This window comes from Panthera uncia, chromosome B1 (assembly GCF_023721935.1).
Source record: "Panthera uncia isolate 11264 chromosome B1, Puncia_PCG_1.0, whole genome shotgun sequence".
Taxonomy (NCBI): Eukaryota; Metazoa; Chordata; class Mammalia; order Carnivora; family Felidae; genus Panthera; species Panthera uncia.
Genome location: NC_064811.1, coordinates 178,821,012 through 178,843,182, shown reverse-complemented (window position 1 = coordinate 178,843,182; position 22,171 = coordinate 178,821,012). Strand labels below are relative to the sequence as shown.

At 37.6% G+C, this 22,171-nt stretch overlaps 1 protein-coding gene across 4 annotated transcripts in view; it reads left to right on the top strand.

Annotated features, from left to right (window-relative positions):
• MSR1 (macrophage scavenger receptor 1) overlaps positions 1–22,171 on the top strand; it is an 83,582-nt gene that overhangs the window by 5,923 nt on the left and 55,488 nt on the right. For 3 of the 4 annotated variants that reach the window (XM_049631699.1, XM_049631697.1, XM_049631700.1), the window contains exons 2-5: positions 6,004–6,110; positions 8,339–8,452; positions 14,916–15,328; positions 20,415–20,601. In XM_049631699.1, the coding sequence (XP_049487656.1) occupies positions 6,008–6,110; positions 8,339–8,452; positions 14,916–15,328; positions 20,415–20,601 (817 nt within the window). In that variant the 5' untranslated portion in view covers positions 6,004–6,007. The remainder of the gene's footprint in view (positions 1–6,003; positions 6,111–8,338; positions 8,453–14,915; positions 15,329–20,414; positions 20,602–22,171) is intronic. The other variant, XM_049631698.1, reaches the window with a different exon arrangement.

Sequence of the window (22,171 nt, the reverse complement as noted above, 5' to 3'; positions counted from 1 at the left end):
TTCTGCCTCTACCATACAACCAAAACAGCTCAAATTCCACGTGGCAGGTTATGGATGTCCTTTTATGTCTTGAAATTCTTTTTTTTATTTTCCATGACTCTGACTTGCTTTTTTTTTTTTTTTTTTTTTTTTACCATGATGTCAAAGGTTCTTGGCAAAAATACTTGCTTTTCTTCCTTTACTTGCCCACTCAACCTGTTGGTTGTCAACTTTATGTCCCTCAAATTTTTTTTTTCCTGAAAGATATTTTCTCCTCTGATTTTTTTTTTTGTCCCATTCTTTAAGTGCTACATTCTTGTGCTTGTTCATCAATTCTTTTAATTTCCTCCTCTTTTCTAATGCCTCTTGGATTCTCCACTTAATTGCCCACCCCATTGCTACTATCCAAGATGCAAGGCTGGGGTAGATAAAAAATGAGCTGAAATCGAAGAATTGAGGTAGAGACGAAGGAATGGCTCCAGGGAAGTCAGAAGTTGTTTTACAGTCAGATATGGGTCCTGTGGGTAACAGTAATCTGGAATAAAGCCCTAACTTTTGGTTTGGGTTATCATGCTTTGCTAGCACCTCCGTATTACCAATATATATACCCATATGTCCAGCTGCATCATGTATGTCCCAGTACACAACGAATAGAAGGTTATAAATAATTATAATAACAGGTAATATGAATGGATGATATGCCAACATAAAAAATTCTAGAAAAAAGAAAACTTAGGTTAATGTGGAAAATATACCATTGTGACCAGTTGTATTATTTTTAAAAATATGATTCTGAGACTTGAGATCTGAGCTGAATATACTGGCTTGGTCAGTATGCAGATAATAGTCTAAGCCACAGAAGTGGATGAGATTCTTGGAAAGAGTATGGAGTCTAAGAACAAAAGAAAGTAACAATAGAAAATACCAGCAGTCCTATGACAGCACCATCTATGATTAGCCTAAGCAGCTTTTTAACATTTTTTTTCTGGAAAAGCCTACGCCAGTGTTTCATACAGTTCAAGATTAACCACCATCTCTCATACACTGTCCTGGAAAACAAACAGAATTTCCCATGGTGCACAGGAGTAGCCAGAGGGGAGTATTTTCACTCACCATTCTACTCCACAGATTTGAGTGTTCATCTCCCTTCCAGCCCACCACCCCCCCCCTTACCTCTCAGGGGTTTTATGTAGCCCACATATGGTCACTTAGACTAGTCTACTTGTAGATACATCTTAGAGGATTTTCTTTTTCAAGGTTTTAAAATATCGACTCAAAGAAACTATACTTTGAAATACAATAACTTGTACAATGTCATCTGCATAAGTCCATAAAAGGTAGATGAAAGGTTAGAGGCCTAAAGAAAAACAAAATTGAGCCTCAGCTCTATTTCAGTATGAAAGGGAGATAAATAAGATATTTAATGGGTGGTGTGTATTTTATCACTTGTAAAGTAAACCAGATCACAACTGCCAACGCAAAGAATAATTTTTTACTTAATTTGTATAGGTACTTCCTCAATAATATATTTTGGGTAAGTTGTGAAAGCCAGATAAATTTATGCAATCAACAAAATTAAAGAAGAAATTGATGAATAGAATTACCCAGCCACATGCTTCTCTAGGCTCGTCTGCTCAGCTGTCCAGAACTGCTGCTTCTGTGATGCTGATCCACTCAAGTCTCAATGCCGTCCATGCCCTTGTGCCCTTTAATAGATTTGCCATCCCTGGGATATTCTTCTAATTCCTGCTCACTTATCAAAACTTGGATAAAGGCATCATCTTTTCTGTGTTCTCACCTTGACCACCCACTTGATGACGAATTAATAACTCCTTTTTGGACTGTGTCTATGGTGTGTGTGTGTGTGTGTGTGTGTGTGTGTGTGTGTGTGTGTATCACTGTCAGAATATTACTTCTAAAGATTTTACTCTTCCATATTAATGCATAAGAACTTTAGTGGTTGTGAATATTCTATACACGTTGATCTTGGCATATTAGTGCTTTGCACAGTGCTTGATATAAAGACACAAAATAAGAATTTGTTGGACTGGCCTACATGAAGCGATAGGTATTTTGGGGGGAGGAGCGTGGGAAATAGGTATTTCTGCCTTAAGGTCATTGATTGAAGATATCCTAGAGGCACCTAGGGTGGCTCAGTCCATTAAGTGTCCAACTCGATTCCCTCATCCGGCTCACTGTGCTGAGTAGAGCCTGCTTGAGACCATCTCTCTTTCCTTCTGCCCCTCTCCCCTGCTCACTCATATTCTCTTTCTCTCAAAAAAAGAAAATAAATAAAAAAAGAAAATATCCTAATATCATCTTTTTTTTGTTTGTTTTCATGGTGTAGCATCTAGCATTCTAGAGCCACTTAAAAAAAAAAAAGTGGAATTTTTTCTTTCTCCGAAGAAAAGTCCTTTAAGCCTATGGGTTCTAAATTACAAATTTAGTTGAAAGAACATGTGGCACTTCTAAACAAGTATATGGATAAAAATAATTCATCCTGCTTTATTGAGGGCAAACTTAGATCAGTAAATTATCATTCTGGACTTGCCACCTTCTTTCCTCTTGAACAAAATGTGTACGTTTTCTATAAGAGCATTTATATAGACATTAAGAGTTGTCGTATATGTATACATAAACAGGGAATGATTTGAGAGATACCTATCTCCAAAAAGCAATTTGAGCAATCTGTGTTGTTGCTGAAGTTCATGAAGATGTTTTTTTTTTTTTTTCATGAAAACAAATCTTCATTAAAGACATGTTAACAGTCAGATTGCTCACGGCAAATATTGCAGAGAGAAAGTTCCCGACCTTCTATCCACATTGGGGATTTATGTTGAAGAGCAGTTCTCCAAGACAAATTGGTATTTGGAAATGTTATAGGGATAAAATTTTTGGAATTGTTTTGGGGGGGGCGGGGAAGCAATAATATAAGGACTAGGAAACATTATTGACACGGAGAGGGTGGCAACCAGGGATGATAAACACCCTCTACAGCAAAGATGGTCTTTTGCAAAGAAGACTTGTCCCAGCCACGATGCTCATAATCCTCCCTTGAGAACTACAATGAGGTGTGGCCGTAGCTAGGTGCCTACTGGAGCTGACAAAATAAAAGTGGGTGCTGATGAGGAAAAGGGTAGGATGAATGGCAGTGTCTCAACAGCATGACTTAGTCACCCAGCCCTAAGATGTGGTTCACGTTCAAGAAAGCTATCAAAAGAGTAGGAATGCAGGAAAGGAAGGAAGTGAGGGGAGAGAAAGAAAGGAAGGAAGAAAGAGAAGGAAGGGAATGAATCTGAATCGTGGACACAACCTATTTTACTAGAAATTTCTCTGTTGAAAGAAGCACATCTATTTTAATTTATTTTGAGAGAGAGACTCCCAAGCAGGCTCCGCACTGTCCGTGCAGAGTCCAACGCGGGGCTTGAACCCACACTGTGAGATCATGACCTAAGCCGAAATCAAGATGACTGGCCACTCAACGGACTGAGCCACCCAGGCACCCCCACCTCTTTTTAAAAAAAATTTTAATGTTCATTTTTGAGAGCGAGAAAGGGAGCATGTGAGTGGGGGATGGGCAAAGGGAGAAGGAGACAGAAGATTCAAGCAGGCTCAGTGCTGTAGCACACAACCTGATGTAGGGCTTGAACTCTCCAACCATGATATCAAGACTTGAGCTGAAATCACTTAACTGACCGAGGCACCCAGGTGCCCCAGAAGCACATCTTTGTGGTCTCAATAGCTACAAACCTCCATCTTGTTTAAAAAACAAAACTAGTATGTTTAAGTCTTCCACCTTACCAAAAAAAAAAAAAAAAAAAAAAAAAAAATCTAGACCATTCATTTAGCAAATATTTATTTATTCTTTCTTATAGGTTGCTATAGGTTCTTGCTAATTCAATATTGAATGAAAACAGACATGGTCACCCCTCTTATGTAGCTCACTGTCTAGAGAGATATATCAGATTCAAGAGGTTTCATCTTTTTTACAAAAATATTCCCATCTAGAAGACCAAGTAATATAAGAGATATTTCTTTTGCATTTAAGTGAAAATGAAGTTGTAGTACCACAAATATTAGGGCAAAGCCATGGTCATGGCCAAGGACAAGGGGACAGTAAGCAGCCTGACAGGACAAGATTTCTAGTTAAATGGCAGGGTATGTATAAATGTGTACTTTTTGAGCTCATTCTTTATAAGCTGAGTTAAAAGATAAAAACCTTTGCTACATAGTCCCAAGTGCTTTGAACTATAGTTTTAAAATGAATTCAGCTAAGCTTTCTTGTCGTCTCAGGTTTTAAAAGTGTTTGTTTTGCTTGGCAAGTAAAGCTATCCTCCCAATCAAATAATAGAATAAATTAAAACCAGGGAAATAGCAGGAGAGGCTCCATCTGAATTATCCAGTTTGGGTTTCTATAATGGTCAATTTTCCTAGATAATTGTCTGTTTCTTTTTCTTTGTCTCTGCCCTAATGAAAGAGGATCTAGGGCCTTCCCTTCCACCTGTGTACCCTTTGTCCCATGGCCAAACCATTTAAAGATGGTCCTTGGTCAAATCATCAGGGTTTACAGGAACTACAACCAATCCAGAGAATGATGCTTACACAAGGAGTGTCATTGCAAACTGCAAAACAAAAAATCACCTGAGTAATCCTTAAAAATATATATTGACAGTGAAGTCACATCCTTACTTGCCAATCTCCCCAGAGCAGGATGAATGTTTGCGTGTGAATGATTACCCTCCATTTCCCGGACAGGAGATGAGTTTGGTGCCCCAGAGATGCCTGTGCACTCAGTTAAAACTTCAGCTGTACTAAATCCCTAACTCAGCATTACAGAAAATAAGAAATGATCAGAAGATGTTGACTTTATGCTAAATTTATCAATCAAGTGAACTGAACTGTTTCCAAGAAAAAGTCACGCAATTTTTTTTTTTTTTTCCCCTGCAAAATGTTCTTCAGATGTGGTCCTCAGAATGGTGGCTGCAGCATCATTCAAAAAACTGGTTGGAATTGCAAATTCTTTTTTTGTTTTAATTTTTTTTAATGTTTGGGAACACAAGTTGGGGAGGGGCAGAGAGTGAAGGAGACACAGAATCCGAAGCAGGCTCCAGGCTCTGAGCTGTCAGCACAGAGCCTACCTGGGGCTCAAACTTACGAACTGTGAGATCCTGACCTGAGAAAGTCGGACTCTTAATGGACTGAGCCACCCAGGCCCCCCAGAATTGCAAATTCTTGTCCCCCACCTTAAATATCAGAATCTTTGGGGGTGAGGCCCATCAGTCAAGCCTCTCAAATGATTCTGATGCATCTTAAAGAGACATAGGCATAGGTTGTGTTACAGAATATAAATGTGCTTAAGCTGAAAAGACACACTTGTGTTGCTACCAGTCTATAACGAGGGAAGCCCTGAAAGAAAACAATATAGAAAAATTCCGTTTTTTTCCTGTGGTTCCTACTCTAGTGACTAGACTTTGTCTCTCTAAAGTGATAAACAGATGTCCTGGCCCAAGAAAACCTGGCTCATGAAGCTCTGATAAAAGATCACTGGAAATACTTGCTATAAATCATTCATAACTCTTTGTTCTATCCAGAACCTCTAATAAAAGATCACAGGAAATATTTGCTCCAAGTTTTGCACAACTATTAGCTCTAAGGGAATTTTTTTTTTCAGCTAAACAGTTGTTTTCTGTCACGTGAGAAAAGTTGTTTTTTGTGTTTTGTTTTTAGGTAAGAAAGAAATGTCACTTCTCACTCTCGAAAAACACACATCTACAAACACAGATACACATCTGTCCATAGAACGATACATGAGTAGATTCCATGTAGGGTAGGTCTCTCTTTAGTGTTAAAATTAAAACTTGGTAGGTACAATATATTGCGGTGGATATGTAAATTTAAGTAATTAATGATACTTGTTTCCTTGCTAAAATTGAACTGTAAGTATAAATTTCAACCTGAGACATTCTGCCCAAGGGCCCTAGACATTTCATGGGTAACGAATGTCTTTTTCCACATGTCTGCTAGAAGTATGGAACCGTGGGATAGGTTTCCCGATCACCAGGATGATGCTGATAGCTGCTCAGAATCTGTGAAGTTCGACGCCCGCTCCATGACAGCCTTGCTTCCTCTGAGTGAGTAGAAGGGTGGGGTGCCCATGGAAGTTGTGTCCTTGTAGTTAATGACACTACGTAAAACTATAGCCCTGGGATTTACCTTACTTGTGCATGAGTGTTAACATAAGACTTATTGGATGAGTAGATCTTCTCTTCTTTTGAGACAGACTGGAAACTAAGCTTAGGTTCGAGTAAGGAAGCTTTGTCACGGGTTAAATTAGTCCACAGGTTGATGGAGTCCTCTGATTTCTCAGCCACTGACTGGACTAGGTCCTGGCAATGGCAATACCCTTTGCACCATTAATTAATATTTGAAAATCAGGGGTGGTATGTACTTGTATTAGTTTCCTAGGGCTGCTGTAACCAATCACCAGAAATTGGGTGGCTTAAAATAATACTTATTCTCTCATAGTTCTGAAGGCCAGAAATCTGAAGTCAAGATGTGCAGGCCGTGCTCCTTTCAAGGCTCTAGGGAATAATCCTTCCCCACTTCTTGCTAGCTTCTATTTGCTTCTGCCAGTTCTTAGTGTTCCTTGCCTTATAACTGCATCATTCCTGTCTCTGCTTCCATCTTCACTTGGTCTTCTTCCTGTGAATTGATGTGTCATTTTCCTGTAAGGACACCAATCATTGGCTAAGGGCCCACCTTACTCCAGTATGACCTCATCTTAACTTGATTATACCTGCAAAGACCCCATTTCCAAATAAGGTCACATTCACAGGCAACTAGTGTTAAGTCTTCAACAGTAACTTTTGTGGGGGAAACAAGTCGCTGCACAACAGTACTGCACCATTTTTGCACAGGTTACAAGAGCTCAAAAGAATCCACATTCGGCTAGGTCTGGACAGGCTCTCTTAAGGCAGCAGGACAGAGTTGTGTATGATTCTGCTGAGCTTCAAAGGTTGAATACATTTCACCAAAAGGTTTGGGTGGGTGAAAAGGATCCACAGAGAAGTCTGAGTCACCGGAAGGAGCATATGCAAGTGACAATATGTATGAGTTCTTCTATAGACAAACCTGAAGTACAGACCACAACCCCAAGGCGCGACGGATACGGCACCACCAGTGGATGGGAGAACATGGCACCCATGAGGCAAAAGGAAAAAGACCCTAGTGAAAGCTGTTAAAGGTAGAGACGCAGAGAGATTGAGGAGGGAGGACAGAGGTATCGGAGACAGAGGAAAGACGACAGAAACTGGAGAGCTACTGAAAAGGCACAATGCAGAGGACTGATTGTAAATTGAACATAAGGGAGATGACTGGGTTTCAGGCTCATTCAACCTGACAAAGCGATCGCCCATCTTACCTGTATTGTGGGTTGTTCTTTTTCTTTTTCCTTAGATCTTTCTCTTCATAACTTTTTTTTTCTTATTTTTACTTTTAAAAATTTTCTCTAAGTTTCCTTTCAGTCTCTCATAGAACATTATCAAACAATAGCTAAACTTGAAAACAAAATATTGTTTATTGTGTAATGAAAACAGTAGCCACAGGAAAGAATTTTTTAATGGACGTTTTATTCACTAATCAGAGAAAATGGCTTCGTTTTCTAACATTCCCCTCTACATTGAGTTAACTTTTCCACAGTTAGTATCCCACTATGTGAATCGCTGTTCCAAGTAAATGGATAATATAAAAACATTTTCTGAAACACCCAGAGGATCAGCTTCATCGATCCATTCCAAAGTTTAGTCAAAATGTGAATAGTTTTCTCTTTTTTTTTCTTTTTTAGTGTATTGAAATCAAAAGAGATCTCCAAATACAAAATTATTGAGATGAAATTGGAAAAGAAAATTTGCATAATTACCATTGAAAACAGATGTCTTTTACCTGATTTAAACTCTGAAAAAAATGCATAATTATGTAATGACTTGAGAAATGTTATTTTTACTCAGAATCTATTCCCCAATGAACCAGAAGAATAGCATTTATGTTTGAGTATGTTGGTATCATTATTAAAATTTATCAACTAACTAGTGCCCCAATATGAGACAAGTCGTGGAGGACACTAACTTTGTCATAGATATTTAGTTAATGGAAAGTAAATCAGATGTTCATAGTGATAGCTGTATTGGCTTATCCGGTGACTGTTCGTTTTGCTTCCTAGTAAATACACAACGACCTACTTTTGTGTTTCCCTGTCATTCCAACAGGCTTGGTAGTAATGATAGAATTGGAGATTGCAAAAATGTTAAGTAAATAAGAAGAGTAAGTTTTCTAACAGTAGGTTGGGCTTTTGTTGTTTTAGATCCTAAAAATGGTCCTACCCTTCAAGAGAAACTGAAGTCTCTCAAAGCTGCACTGATTGCCCTTTATCTCCTTGTGTTTGTAGTTCTCGTGCCTATCATCGGGATAATGGCAGGTACAGTATTCTAGAGTTTTGAAACTCAACAACGCATCTAGTTCTTGTAGAAACAAAAGAAAGCATTCAGTCTTTCACATATGGGAGATTCATAAGGGAAACATCATATGACAAAGTATTCCTCAAATTCATAAATAAAAAGATTCTTCAAAGTTATTAAGTAAAAAATATGAAATTGAGAATGGAAGATGAAGGTAAAATATAGATATGTAGAAAGGAGATGGGATGGATTAGACAGTTTCAAAAAATAGGTTATCCTCTGGAGTTTTATGCACTTCAAGCGGTGGGGGCACACATTTTATGATCAGTATTTCAGGTGCCAAGGTGAAGATATAAACAGGATCGTTTACATGAACAGTGCCTAGAACAAAACAAAACAACAACAAAACAAGCCAGTTCGAGAAAAAGCTTTTTTGTTCATAGCATTGGGAGGAGAAAGAAATATTCCTATAAGTCTTCAAAGGGAGTAAAGCTTGTAAAATAATGGTCTACGCTTCAGTAAAATCTTTGTGGTTTATGTGGTCACATGTTTCATAAGGCTATTATTTTAAATATTTCTAAAAATAACCTGATAGCATCCCTCAAACTACTTAGGAAGAATATTTTATAGGCACATGTTTCTTTGGCAAGTCTGACTTGAGTTGGGGATAGATTTGAGGGTTTCCACAGGGGTGGGTGGCCCACTTATAACTGAGTCAGATCCGTAAAAATGACTCCCTTTGGTAGCCTTTTTGGTGGATTTGATTGGCATTTGAACTTCTGTGCCTTGTGGCTGTCCTCATCTCTATGACTGGCAAAATGTCTGGATGTAGGCTCTAACAAGCGAGGGGTAAGATACATTTTTATGTGCATACTACTCAGCTTAACAAGAAAGTGCTCCTAACACAAGGCCAAACCTTCTTGGCTAAGGGGTAACCTAAAGGAATATTCTAGGACAGAGCCAAAATTTGCTAAGAAATGATGATAAAACCACAACAGTTGTGACAGTAGCTGTCATTTGGGAGCATTTACTACATTCAACGCACAGATTATCTTAATACACCTTTACAATTATCCTTGAGCAGACATACCATTATCCTCGTTATCCACAGAAGGAAACTGAGACTGTTGAGTAGTAGAACTGGAGTTCTTATCCATGATTCTTGACTCCTAACCTCTTATGGTCTACTATCTCCCAGTATAATTAAATTTTTAGAACAAAATGTGTCTGGCCAATTAAACACACACACACACACACACACACACACACACACACACACACACAAACAGAACAGTCTCCATAATTTTAGCTGAGAAAATATTTCCGCAGGTAAAAATTAATTAATTCCTATTTTGGCCATTAAAAACAAATAAAAACAAAAAACAACCACAAGAAACTAAACTGACCAATCAAGCCAACCACAGCCATCTACATAAAAGGACCTAATATAGTACGTCTGTCATTAAACAACTGACTTCCTGATGAATTTAGATTATCTGTATGTTGATCATGTATATGCTTGTTCACTCAAAATGCACAATTGAAAGGTACTTCACTGCTTGGAATAATTAGCTATAAGCCAGTTAGAATTTGGGTAAATTTCATCACTTTTATACAAACCATGGCCTGCAGAGTCAATGGCAGGTAGTGCAACTTCTGCCTAACAGGCATGTGCAGAATGGATCCATAAAGTCTGGAGAGAATTCAGTATTCTAACCAAGTTCAAAATCTTTGGGCGGTTCGAAAATACTACCAAGTTTCCACATTCATTGTTGGGTTGAAATGACTGATCTAAAGTACTTTTGTTTCCTAAAACTAAGCAGGCACTTGTAGGATTGACAAGAAGTTAAAAATGTTCAAATCTCCTATGTTCACATTAGCATTCAAATTCACCAGAATTTGGACTAGATGTCACTATTTCTATCATACTTGAATAAACAATTGACAATCCATTTTCAACTTAAGTTACCGATCAGAATATTTTCCAAAAAATAAAAAACACCCAAATGTAATACAGATCTCTACTTGAGACAGAATAATTACAAATAAGGGCAAAATATATTCCTAAAAGATAAAAATTACTCTGTTTTTGGCAAACAGGAATTGATGGATGAAATAAGATGTTGTGCATAAAAACTCTTTTCAAATTGAAAATGTCTTACACAGTGGAAGATACTTTTAATGATGAAGTCTACTCCATATGCTGTCATCTCTTAATGAAACTACTGGATCCTTGTCCTAGTACAACGAAATAATATCTCTGGACAATAAAATACAATCTAGGATTAATGTATACATAATTGTTGCTGAAATACTGAAGATTCTTTAGTTCATAATAATACAAATTTTTGGCAGGAGAAGATATTAGCGACATGAAGGAGTAAATGTGATCTGTGAAATCAAATATCACTCTCTCCCTGGGGGTTTGCATAAGCCATAAAAGTTTGTCTCCTTTCAAATGTGAAACAGAAAAGTCACAAAATGCCATCTCCCCAGTGATAATGAAAGAAATGAACATTTGAAAATCTGAACTCTGACGTTTTTTACCTAGATTTATGATACAGAGTTAAACAGTTTTTTGAGAACTTAGTTCGAAATTAGTTTTTATACAGGATTTGGGAAAACAAGCAGTGTTGTGTTTGTAAATCTGTAAGCAAAATGTAGCCTTTATTGTCAACTGTATGTTGAGCTCAATGTCAGATAGAAACCCTTGATCACATGATACTCTGTCAGCTCAAGTCTTCCCTTTCCGTACTGGGGGAAAGATTTGCTCTCTCCATATGAATTAGAAGTCATTTTCAGTGAGCGAAGAATTCCATGGTTGAGCATTAGATCACTACGCTGAGTAAAATAAAGTGCAGAAAGTACAATGCTCATTGCAACGCCCCACCTTCCCCCCTGCCATGTTTCAATATTAAACGATATTAATTCCCCCATCGATACTTTCAGTATTGTACATACAGATACATAAGTCACAGATTTGGAATCCAAAATATTAATAACAAAAAAGCTCAAAGTTAACAAATGCTTGTTGTATGCCCGGAAGTAGTGTAAGTACTTCACCTCCATTAGCTCATTTAATTACGTGAACTCTGACTGGTCGTATCCTGTCACACAGGTAGTAAAATAGAAGCATTGACAGAGGATCTTGTCCAAGATCACAGATTAAAAAGAAAAGAGCAGGAGTTGCTAACCCAGGCCATTCTATTCCAGAAACTGGATTCTTAGCTGCTACTTAAAAAAGCAATAATCATCGTGAAATGAAAATTTTTAAGGGACATCTTTGAAATAGTTTTGTAAGAATTGTTAGTTTGAGTCTCTATTACAGTCAAAATCCATTCCCGGTATGATCCTCCCAGAGTTGCTCAGACAATGCTTTATACGTAGCAGGTGCTTCATAAATAAACCAGAGAATTAAATGTATGAATGAGGCTGTCGGTCCAGAGCGTGCTTCCCACACTTAATGTAATAAATGCGATGAGATCCAACTAAAAAATACACTTTTTGTCCACTTTCTTGATAAATTAAGTATAAAATAACACACACTCTGGGATCTTGTCAAAGTGTAGTGCGAGAGTTCATTCAAATAAGCTAATTTTGAAGAGAGCATAATGAGGAAAATATAATGTGCTTTTTAAAATTGGGATTGGGGCACTTGGGTAGCTCAGTGGGTTTAGCGTCTGACTCTTAATTTTAGCTCAGGTTGATCCCAGGGTTGTGGGATCGAGCCTGGTGTTGGGCTGCACACTAAGCATGGAGCGTGCTTAATTAAGATTTTCTGTCTCCCTCTGCCCCTGTCCCCACTTGTGCGCACATGCTCCAAGTGTATGTATATATGTATATGTATACACACACACACACACACATATATATATAGTTTTTAGAATTATATATAATACTTCTAAAAACTAACTTGGGATTTAATTGCATATATAGTTTCATGCTTATTCCTCATATGATAATAGTTACAATAACAAACATTATCAAACAGCTTTTTTTTTAAATTTTTTTTTTTTAATGTTTATTTATTTTTGAGACAGAGAGAGACAGAGCATGAACAGGGGAGGGGCAGAGAGAGAGGGAGACACAGAATCTGAAGCGGGCTCCAGGCTCTGAGCTGTCAGCACAGAGCCTGACACGAGGCTCGAACTCACGGACCGCGAGATCGTGACCTGAGCCAAAGTTGGCCACTTAACCGACTGAGCCACCCAGGTGCCCCTATCAAACAGCTTCTTTAAAGCTAGTGAAGACAGTCTCTAAGATCATATCTTTCATGGATAAGGCACTTTAATTTGAATAGAATTTTCATAGAGGCCATTTATATGCTATGAGATTTACATGCCTTATCTCACCCATCCTCCATACCACTTAGAAGTAGTTACTACTTTTCAATCTTCGGGGAACTTAAGCAAGAAGAGAACTTTCCCAGAGTGCCTAAGCTAGTCATTGAGAAAAGGAGCTAGATTCTAGAATCAGGCAGCTTGTTCCTGGGTAAATACCAGCCTCTCATTTGTTTAAGTACCCTTGAGCTTGGAGTGGAAATAATGATCTTTTATATGTTATCTCACTGAATTCTCAAAAATCTATAAGGCTGATCATATTGCCATATCATTTTTATTAAAAAAAAACTGGCAAAAAAAAAAAAAAAAAAGCGGGGGGCACCTGGGTGGCTCAGTCGGTTAAGTGTCTGACTTCCACTCCAGTCATGATCTCACGGTCCATGGGTTCGAGCCTTGCATCGGGCTCTGTGCTGGCAGCTCAGAGCCTGGAGCCTGTTTCGGATTCTGTGTGTGTCTCTCTCTCTGACCCCCCCCCCTCCCCCCGTTCATGCTCTGTCTCTATCTCAAAAATAAATAAATGTTAAAAAAAACATTTAAAAAAAAACAACTGGCATGTCAGGTATAGCTATTTATGTAGATCTATTTTTAAACTATATGAAGTTACTCTTTTTATTGCTCAGTAATGGCCACATATGAAAAATCAAATGTATTCCAAATAACACAAAAGACTGAGAGACATGTACATAAAATAATATAGATAGATACAGAGGGAGATAGGGAAAAAAATCTCACTGGCAGGGATCAAATGATACTTAACATTTTCTTTATTAGGTATAATTTTGTATTATTTTTGTCTGCAAAGCTAATGTTTATGCTTTTCATTATTTGAAACTATAAACATAGTGCTCTAGATCCTTTCAGAAGGACAGTTAGCTTATTTAGAGAACATATGCCAATTTGGAAATCCATATCAGCGGCTCTGTATATCTCCCAAATACCATTTAGTAGATTCTTTTTTTTTTTTCTTTTTCAGGAAACGATTACTTAAAAGATTGTTTGTCAAAGCATTGGATCTCTTAGTAAAAACAGAACAAATGAAGTGTGGGGGGGGGTTGTTAAATAAATCTGGGAGTCCATTCAGAGAATATGGCGTAGGTATTAAAATTATGTTTGTAATAATTGTATACTAGTGAAAAAAGACAGATTTGGTATACACACACCAAAATGTTAGCATTTAATTGAGGATGGTGAGATTAGTGGTCGATTATTCTTCTTCATTACCTGTCTTTAAAATTTTTTCTGTCATGAGTATATATTTTATCATAGGTAAAGAGGAATCTTAAAAGAACAACATTTTTTAAAGTGAAAAAAATTATTTGCCCAATTTCCTGTTCCACCAATAATAAATGAGGCCTGTATAAACTGAAAATGACAATTCTCTGCCCGCTGAAGCGACTGGATGAGGAAGATGAGCCAAAAATTTGTTCATACAGTGGTTAACACTGATACTTCTACTTTTACTATATAGTGTTTTTGTCACATCATTTATCTTAGTAACAGCTAATGTATTCAACATACTTGCTTCCGACATTGTGTTAAGCATTATCTCATTTTATCCTAACGTACCTTGAGGAATAGGATACAATGCACTTCACAATCTGTAGAATTTACTCCCACTGTCAAAGCCAAATGCGGTGGCTCGGAAGATGCATAGAAGCAGCAATTCAGAAAGAATGACTTGATCCTGGAATAAATTCTAAAGTAAAGTGGGAGAAGGAGAGTGTCTTCCTCTCGGCGATAGGTGTAGTGTGGTTCACACATTGTGTATTTAAAATAAACACCTGGTGGGGCGCCTGGGTGGCGCAGTCGGTTAAGCGTCCGACTTCAGCCAGGTCACGATCTCGCGGTCCGTGACTTCGAGCCCCGCGTCAGGCTCTGGGCTGATGGCTCGGAGCCTGGAGCCTGTTTCCGATTCTGTGTCTCCCTCTCTCTCTGCCCCTCCCCCGTTCATGCTCTATCTCTCTCTGTCCCAAAAATAAATAAAAAACGTTGAAAAAAAAATTTAAAAAAAATAAAATAAACACCTGGTTTAGTTTGGATGGCTTTCGGAATGTTACAGTGGATTGGAACGATATGGAATGGAATGGTGTGTGCATTTAAGGCTACTGGTCATGACTTTGTGTATTTTTCCTTAAATATACAGCACAAGTCCTGAAGTGGGAAATGAAGAATTGCACAGTTGGTTCAATTAATGCAAACGATATGTCTCAAAGTCTCGCAGGAAAAGCAAATGACAGTGAAGAAGAAATGAGATTTCGAGAAGCTGTAATGGAACAAATGAACAACATGGAGAAGAGAATCCAATTTATTTCAGATACAGAAGCCAATCTCATAGATTCAGAGCATTTCCAAAATTTTAGTCTGGTGACTGATCAAAGATTCAATGATGTTCTTCTCCAGCTGAGCACCTTGGTTTCCTCCGTTCAGGGACATGGAAACGCAATAGATGAAATCTCCAAGTCATTAATCAGTCTGAATATCACATTGCTTGATTTGCAGCTCAATATTCAAACACTGAATGGCAAAGTCCAAGAGAATACATTTAAACATCAAGAGGTAAGAGTTTTTGTATTAGAAGGTCACATGCCAGCACTGAATCCATCTAGATTCTATCTCCTCAGTTCAAGAAAACACAATATGTAAGCCCTGTTTCAACGTCATCTGACTTACCCTGATTCCTCTGGTAATCCTACCAGAAGATTTTATGTGAATTTACCTAGTGCCTTCTCCAGATTCCCAACAGAGGGTGATTTTTTTCCATTAGATATAGACTCTCTTAAGGTATTTTAATTTGATAAATCCTGTTATACTATCTCTTGAGACTGTCTAAGCCAATTATAATTTTTAGGTGATCTTTGTAGCTACTCTGTATTTGTGAGTTTTACAACAGACCCAGATTTCTTCATCATCAAAGAAATGGAAACATCATAGATACATACAACATCTAAATTTAAAATAGTCTATTTTGTCATTCCCAAGAAGTATACATACGTTTTAATGTGTAAAGATAACTATAATTAGAGTTGAATTTGGAATGATAGATACAACATCTTATTTTTATCGTAGGATCAAAGACACAGGATAAGAGAGCAAGACGTGTTTAGATAGACCAGCTTGTCAGCAAAAGCTTTTATGCAAAGAGCCAGATGTAAACATTTTAGCCTTTGGGGACTCTAAGGTCTCTTTTCAACTACTTCACAAAAACAGACTTTGACCCTTGGATTGTAGTTTTCTCACCTCTTCTATGGACTATTGTGTGGCCAACCTGCTGGATTACTTTGTACTGATGAGAAAGAAATTAAGCAAGCCCCTTATTTCAAATTGTGGGGGGGTTTGTTGTGAAATAATTATAATTGCTCCATCCCATGAAAAATAAGTAGACGACTAAAATTTAACTACTCATGTGAAAAAATGATCTTTACATCACAAAATATCTAGGACCTAAGAACATAATTAACGTGAAGCCTATCAAATTTCTACCCTTAGCGAAGCAATGTTGGCATCTTGGTAGTAGATTTTATTTGAATAGAACCCTTTTTGATTAGTGAAGTTGTTTTCTGTATAGATACAGTATTAGCTGTAGTGATTTTTTAAAAAATGGATTATCACTTACAGAGCATCAGTAAGCCTCTAAAGTTGTAACATTAAATGAAGATCAACTAAAATATTGACTAGAGCATAGACGAAACAGTTTAAGGAAAAATAGCCTACATATTTATTTGCCAGGTACAATCACTCAGAACTTTTGAATTTCACATGATCCTGATCTTAAGGTGTCAGAAGACAATGGCATGGCTATATAATTAGGAGGACTTTGTTGGTAAACCTCATGCCAACACCAGCCTTGATACTCTGTTTCTATTCCGTATCATCTCTTCCAAATCTCACTGTGTTTCCCACACTGTTAATAAGTATGTAAGGATATCAGCCACTTTGAAATATCATTGACTTGGGCTACAAAGGGGTAGAGATTCACTAAGAAGCAGCTGTCTACGGCGTAGATGAGTATGGGAGACGGATAAGTAAAATTTCAATGGTAAGAGTAATAACTGATTAACTTGGGGGAAAAGAGGAAAGGAGAAGGTATATTACTTTATGTAAAAACAGAAGAGCAGTGAGGTAGGCCCCCAGATTCAGTAGAGACTGTAGAATATCTATGAATTCACATCAAGAGTGGAAACCAAATTGGAAACCATATGGAAGACAGTAAAAATCCTGAGCTTGTTTAAAGTGATAATCACTGGAAGTGATCAAAATGTGATGATCAGTGAACTGTTTGGGTTTGGATAGATTGCACTTATGTTTTGGACTGGGTCCCATCATTAGAAACGAAGGTACAAGGGAATGGGGGGACTTCCAAAGCTGTTTATTTTTTTAAGGCAGTAATCACTTGTAGAGATTTAGAAACTAGGTCACTACGAGCGTGTGTGTGCACACGTGTGCTCACGGAAAACAATATTCGGCCTCTTATCCCGTGGCTTAAACACTTTTACCATCTTTGAATCTTTAACCTAATTCAGGAATAAGTAAATTAAATGAATGCCCAAATCAGTAAATGTTGTTTGAGAGAAAGGCTTCCAAAAAAAAGCGATACCAGCATGATGCCTATCAAGGACAGACCAGACATCAATTTGAGGGAAAAAAAGAACACCGGCACAAAATAAGAGAGGTGGGAATTCATCATGTCCATTGTTCATAGAAAGGGCTGTAAGACTGCAAAATTAAATGCCAGTTTCCAGCAGGGCCACTGGTGGTAGAGTCTGGAAGGTGTGTGTGGCCGCTGAATAGGCTTCTTTAAAAAAAATAAAATGCACTTTCCGTCTTCCCCCTAGAAACAATTGCAAGTGAAATCTGGCTAATATGAGCACCATATGCAGTTTTCAGAAAAGGGAATAAAAGACAAAAAAAACAACTTCAGCTTTGTGTGTGAAGAACGTGGGCAAGGAGTAACTTTTTGGTAGCAAACTCAGCTGCCAGTCCCCTGACCTCTGCTCCATGGGCATCTTTAACTACCTAACCAGCCTACAGCAATCTGTAGGCACCCAGATTAAGCTGGGCATGTTTTTATGTTGCTATGCTTTATGAACGTCCTTGTTCACTATTCTACTTTTATACATATTTTTCCAAATTTTATTTCTTTTATTTTACTATCGAAGCACGGTTGACATACAATACTGTACAAGTTTCCGGTGTAGAGCAGAGTGATTTGACAACTCTATACGGTACTCAGTACTCACCATGAGAATGTAGTCACTGTCGGTCCCCATACATCATCACAGTGTTATTGACTATATTCCCTGTGCTGTACTTTTCATTATCATGACATACCATATTGCATGGGAAATGCCAAATAGTCAAGGAAGGAGGACACAGAGGGTAGAGATAACAAAGAATAGGGTTTTGGATGGGGGAAGGCAGAGTTAGAGAGGTACAATTGGATAAGCTTCTCTGCTTGAGTATAGTGCCACTGAAGAGACAAATCTAGATATCTGTTCATTTATCTCAAAGGCTTTACACCCGGACTGCCTTGACCCCCTCACCTCAACTTGTCAAGTCAAGGCAAGTGTAATTTTCTCTTTGTACTAGGATTACAGAGCAGTGTGTCCCTGGTTGATTTCTATATGCCAGTGGGAAATAAGAATACATCAGCAGTTAAGTAGAGATTTCCTTAGAAAAGTATAGAGCATACCATGAAGACAGAGGATGCGACCAAATTAGAATGGAGAGACAGAAAATGTAGCCAGAATGGAAGAGAAAGGTTGCCGCATCAGAAACAAGGCCCAACACCCAAAGGAAAACCAAGCCAATGTCTTGAAAGGAGAAGTAATAAACATTGTGAAAAACTTTATGACTATATATTTAACCTCATCATAATTCAAAAACCAAATAAATAGAATGATGTATTATGTATTGACTCTTAACTCTGCAAACCTAAATACGTTGAAGGTACCCAGCATATTTGGGTGCAAAAGTAGACACTGATATATGATGAATAAGGTTTAAAAAATAGTGCCATATATTTGGGGACACTGTGGCAGTATTGAACAAAAAGCTTAACATTTAGTCCCTCTGATCAGACCTACTTTCAAGCAGCTGTCCTATAGAAGCACTTGTACAAATGTGTTTAAAATATATATATATATATATAAATATATATAATTCATTACAGCATTGCTTGAAGAAGTAAAAAGAGAGTATGCAGCTCAAAACTTGATCTCTAGGAATCTTGCATTATGAAAAATATATAAATATAATTCCACTAAATTGTTGAACATAATCTAGTCTCTGAATATTTTAATAGGTAAATATCTTTAATATGTTATTGAGTGAAAAGTGAAAGCATATTCTAAAATGTATGATATCGTCTGTTCACAATCTATGTATACACGTATGTATATAAATACAATATATAGGGGCACCTGGGTGGCTCAGTCGGTTAAGCATCCGACTTCAGCTCAGGTCATGATCTCGCGGTCCATGAGTTCGAGCCCCGCGTCGGGCTCTGTGCTGACAGCTCGGAGCCTGGAGCCTGTTTCAGATTCTGTGTGTGTGTCTCTCTCTGCCCCTCCCCTGTTCATGCTCTGTCTCTCTCTGTCTCAAAAATAAATAAACGTTAAAAAAAAAAAAAAAAATTTAAATACAATATATATATGTACTTGAAAACAAAATGATATCTGAAATACATAAATAATAAACAGTGAAAGTAAGATATTATTAAAATTCTAGTTGGGATTTTACTGAATATTTTTTTAATATATTTAAAAAAAATTTTTTTAATGTGTATTTTTTTTTAATTTTTTTTTCTTAACGTTTATTTATTTTTGAGACAGAGAGAGACAGAGCATGAACGGGGGAGGGGCAGAGAGAGAGGGAGACACAGAATCAGAAGCAGGCTCCAGGCTCTGAGCTGTCAGCCCAGAGCCCAACGCGGGGCTCGAACTCACGGACTGTGAGATCGTGACCTGAGCTGAAGTTGGACGCTTAACCGACTGAACCACCCAGGCGCCCCGAATGTGTATTTCTGAGAGAGAGACACCAAGCAGGGAAAGGGCAGAGAGAGAGGGAGGCACAGAATCCAAAGTTGGCTCCAGGCTCCGAGCTGTCAGCACAGAGCCCGACGCGGGGCTCGAACTCATAGACCGCGAGATCATGACCTGAGCTGTAGTCGGCCGTCCAACTGACTGAGCCACCCAGGCACCCCGAGATTTTACTGGATATTAAAACCTATCTTGAATGTTCATTATCACTGAGATAATGAAAATCATAAAGTTTTCATTAAACTCATACAAAAATCATATAAGTTTTTGTTTCAAATCACACAAGTTTTTATTTCATTTTCAGCATTTTGACATGTATACATTTAGGAATCAAAGCATACCTTGGATATATTCAACTAATTTTGTAGGGACATAGGGTGTAAAAATTCAGCCATTCAGTTAAAAGAGGAAATGCTTCAAAGCCAAAAAATTACTGGCTTAGCACAGTTCTCTAATTTCTACATTCTTATTCCATAATGTTCTATAGTATTCTTGTTTAAAAAAAAAAAAAAAAAAAAAACACCTGACTTCCAGGGCTTCTTAAACTTACATATTGATAATTATGTATGTAATAAAAATTGTGGGTGCTTGCTTATGTTTCACAGGACATGAGTAGATTAGAAGAGCGTGTGTACAATGCAACGGCAGAAATTGTGTCTATGAAAGAAAAACAAGTGAATTTGGAACAGGAAATAAAAGGAGAAGTGAAACTACTGAATAATATCACTAATGATCTCAGACTGAAAGATTGGGAACACTCTCAGACGTTGAAAAATATCACTTTAATTCAAGGTAAAATATTTTCTCATTCCTCCAGAAAATGACATATTAAAATGTACTGATATGTGCAGAGATTTGGTGTTTGAAATCTTATGGTATAAATTAGTTTTTGAACATATGTTTACTACAAATGTCCAGAGAAAGGAAGTTTGAGATCTCATCGAGACATGGTAAGATATCAGCATCTTGGTATTCTTTAAATGAAAAAGTTAAAAAAAAAAAAAAAAAAAAAAAGTCTTTAAGGTCTAATGAGTCATTATTCAAAATATCCCATATTAATGAAAATGAATACGAGTTTTCTGTAAGGCACCAAATTCTCTTCCTGTCCACATATCAAACCTGTTAATTCTGTTTTTCAAAACTTCCAGATTCTTTTTTACTTCTTACCTGACTGTATTCTTTTTTTCAACGTTTTTTTTTTGTTTTTTTTTTTGGTTTTTTTTTTTTTTTTTGGGCAGAGGGAGACAGAGCATGAACGGGGGAGGGGCAGAGAGAGAGGGAGACACAGAATCAGAAACAGGCTCCAGGCTCCGAGCCATCAGCCCAGAGCCTGACGCGGGGCTCGAACTCACAGACCGCGAGATCGTGACCTGGCTGAAGTCGGACGCTTAACCGACTGCGCCACCCAGGCGCCCCTTACCTGACTGTATTCTTAATTAGAAAGGCTTTTGAACTCGGCAAACTAACAATAAATTTGTCAATTTCTTCTTTCGTTCCTGTTGGTAAACCACAGTAAATTGAATCTTACTGATTTTTAAATTAATATATACATACTATATATTTTTACTCTAAATTTTATTTCTTTTTTAAATATTTTTCCATATTTTACTTTGTGTTAGGTTTGTCTTCTATAAAGAACACTTTTTTTTTTATTAAAGATTTTATTTGGGGGACACCCGGGTACCTCACTTGGTTAAGCATCTGACTTCAGCTCAGGTCATGATCTTGTGGTTCGTGAGTGTGAGCCCGCCTACACTGGGCTCCCTGCTGTCACCACAGATCCTTGGTCTTCCTCTCTCTCTCTCTGCCCCTCCCCTGTTTGTGCACACACACGTAAATGTGTATGTGCACGCACGTAAGCATGCTCGTTTTCTCTTCCCCTTTCTCAGATAAATAAACTTTAAAAAAAAAAAAGAAAGATTTTATTTTTAAGTAATCCCTATACCCAAGTGGGGCTGGGATCGAGAGTTGTGCGCACTACCCACTGAGCCAGCCAGGAGCCCCAAGAACTCTTAAAAATATGCAATGTAACCTTTCTTTTTTTCACTGTATCTATTTCTAACATCTTATTTTGTGCTGCTTTTGTCCAGTTCTATGGTCCTTTTGCTTTCCTTTCTTGTCTACTTTCAGATTGAGATTTTTCTCAATGAATTTTTCTTTCTGCAAAAGTCACCAAGAAGATTTTGGAGACTTTTTAATCTATTCCTATTTTGTTGATAGTTGTTCTTGAGTTTTATGTTAAAGTTTAAAGTTGATGTATAGCTTCACCTCAACCCTAAAGATCCGAAGAACTTAAAACAATGTATCTGATGACCCCTTTCCCTGGTTTCCTGCTGTTTTTCAGTATAGTGTATTTCTATTT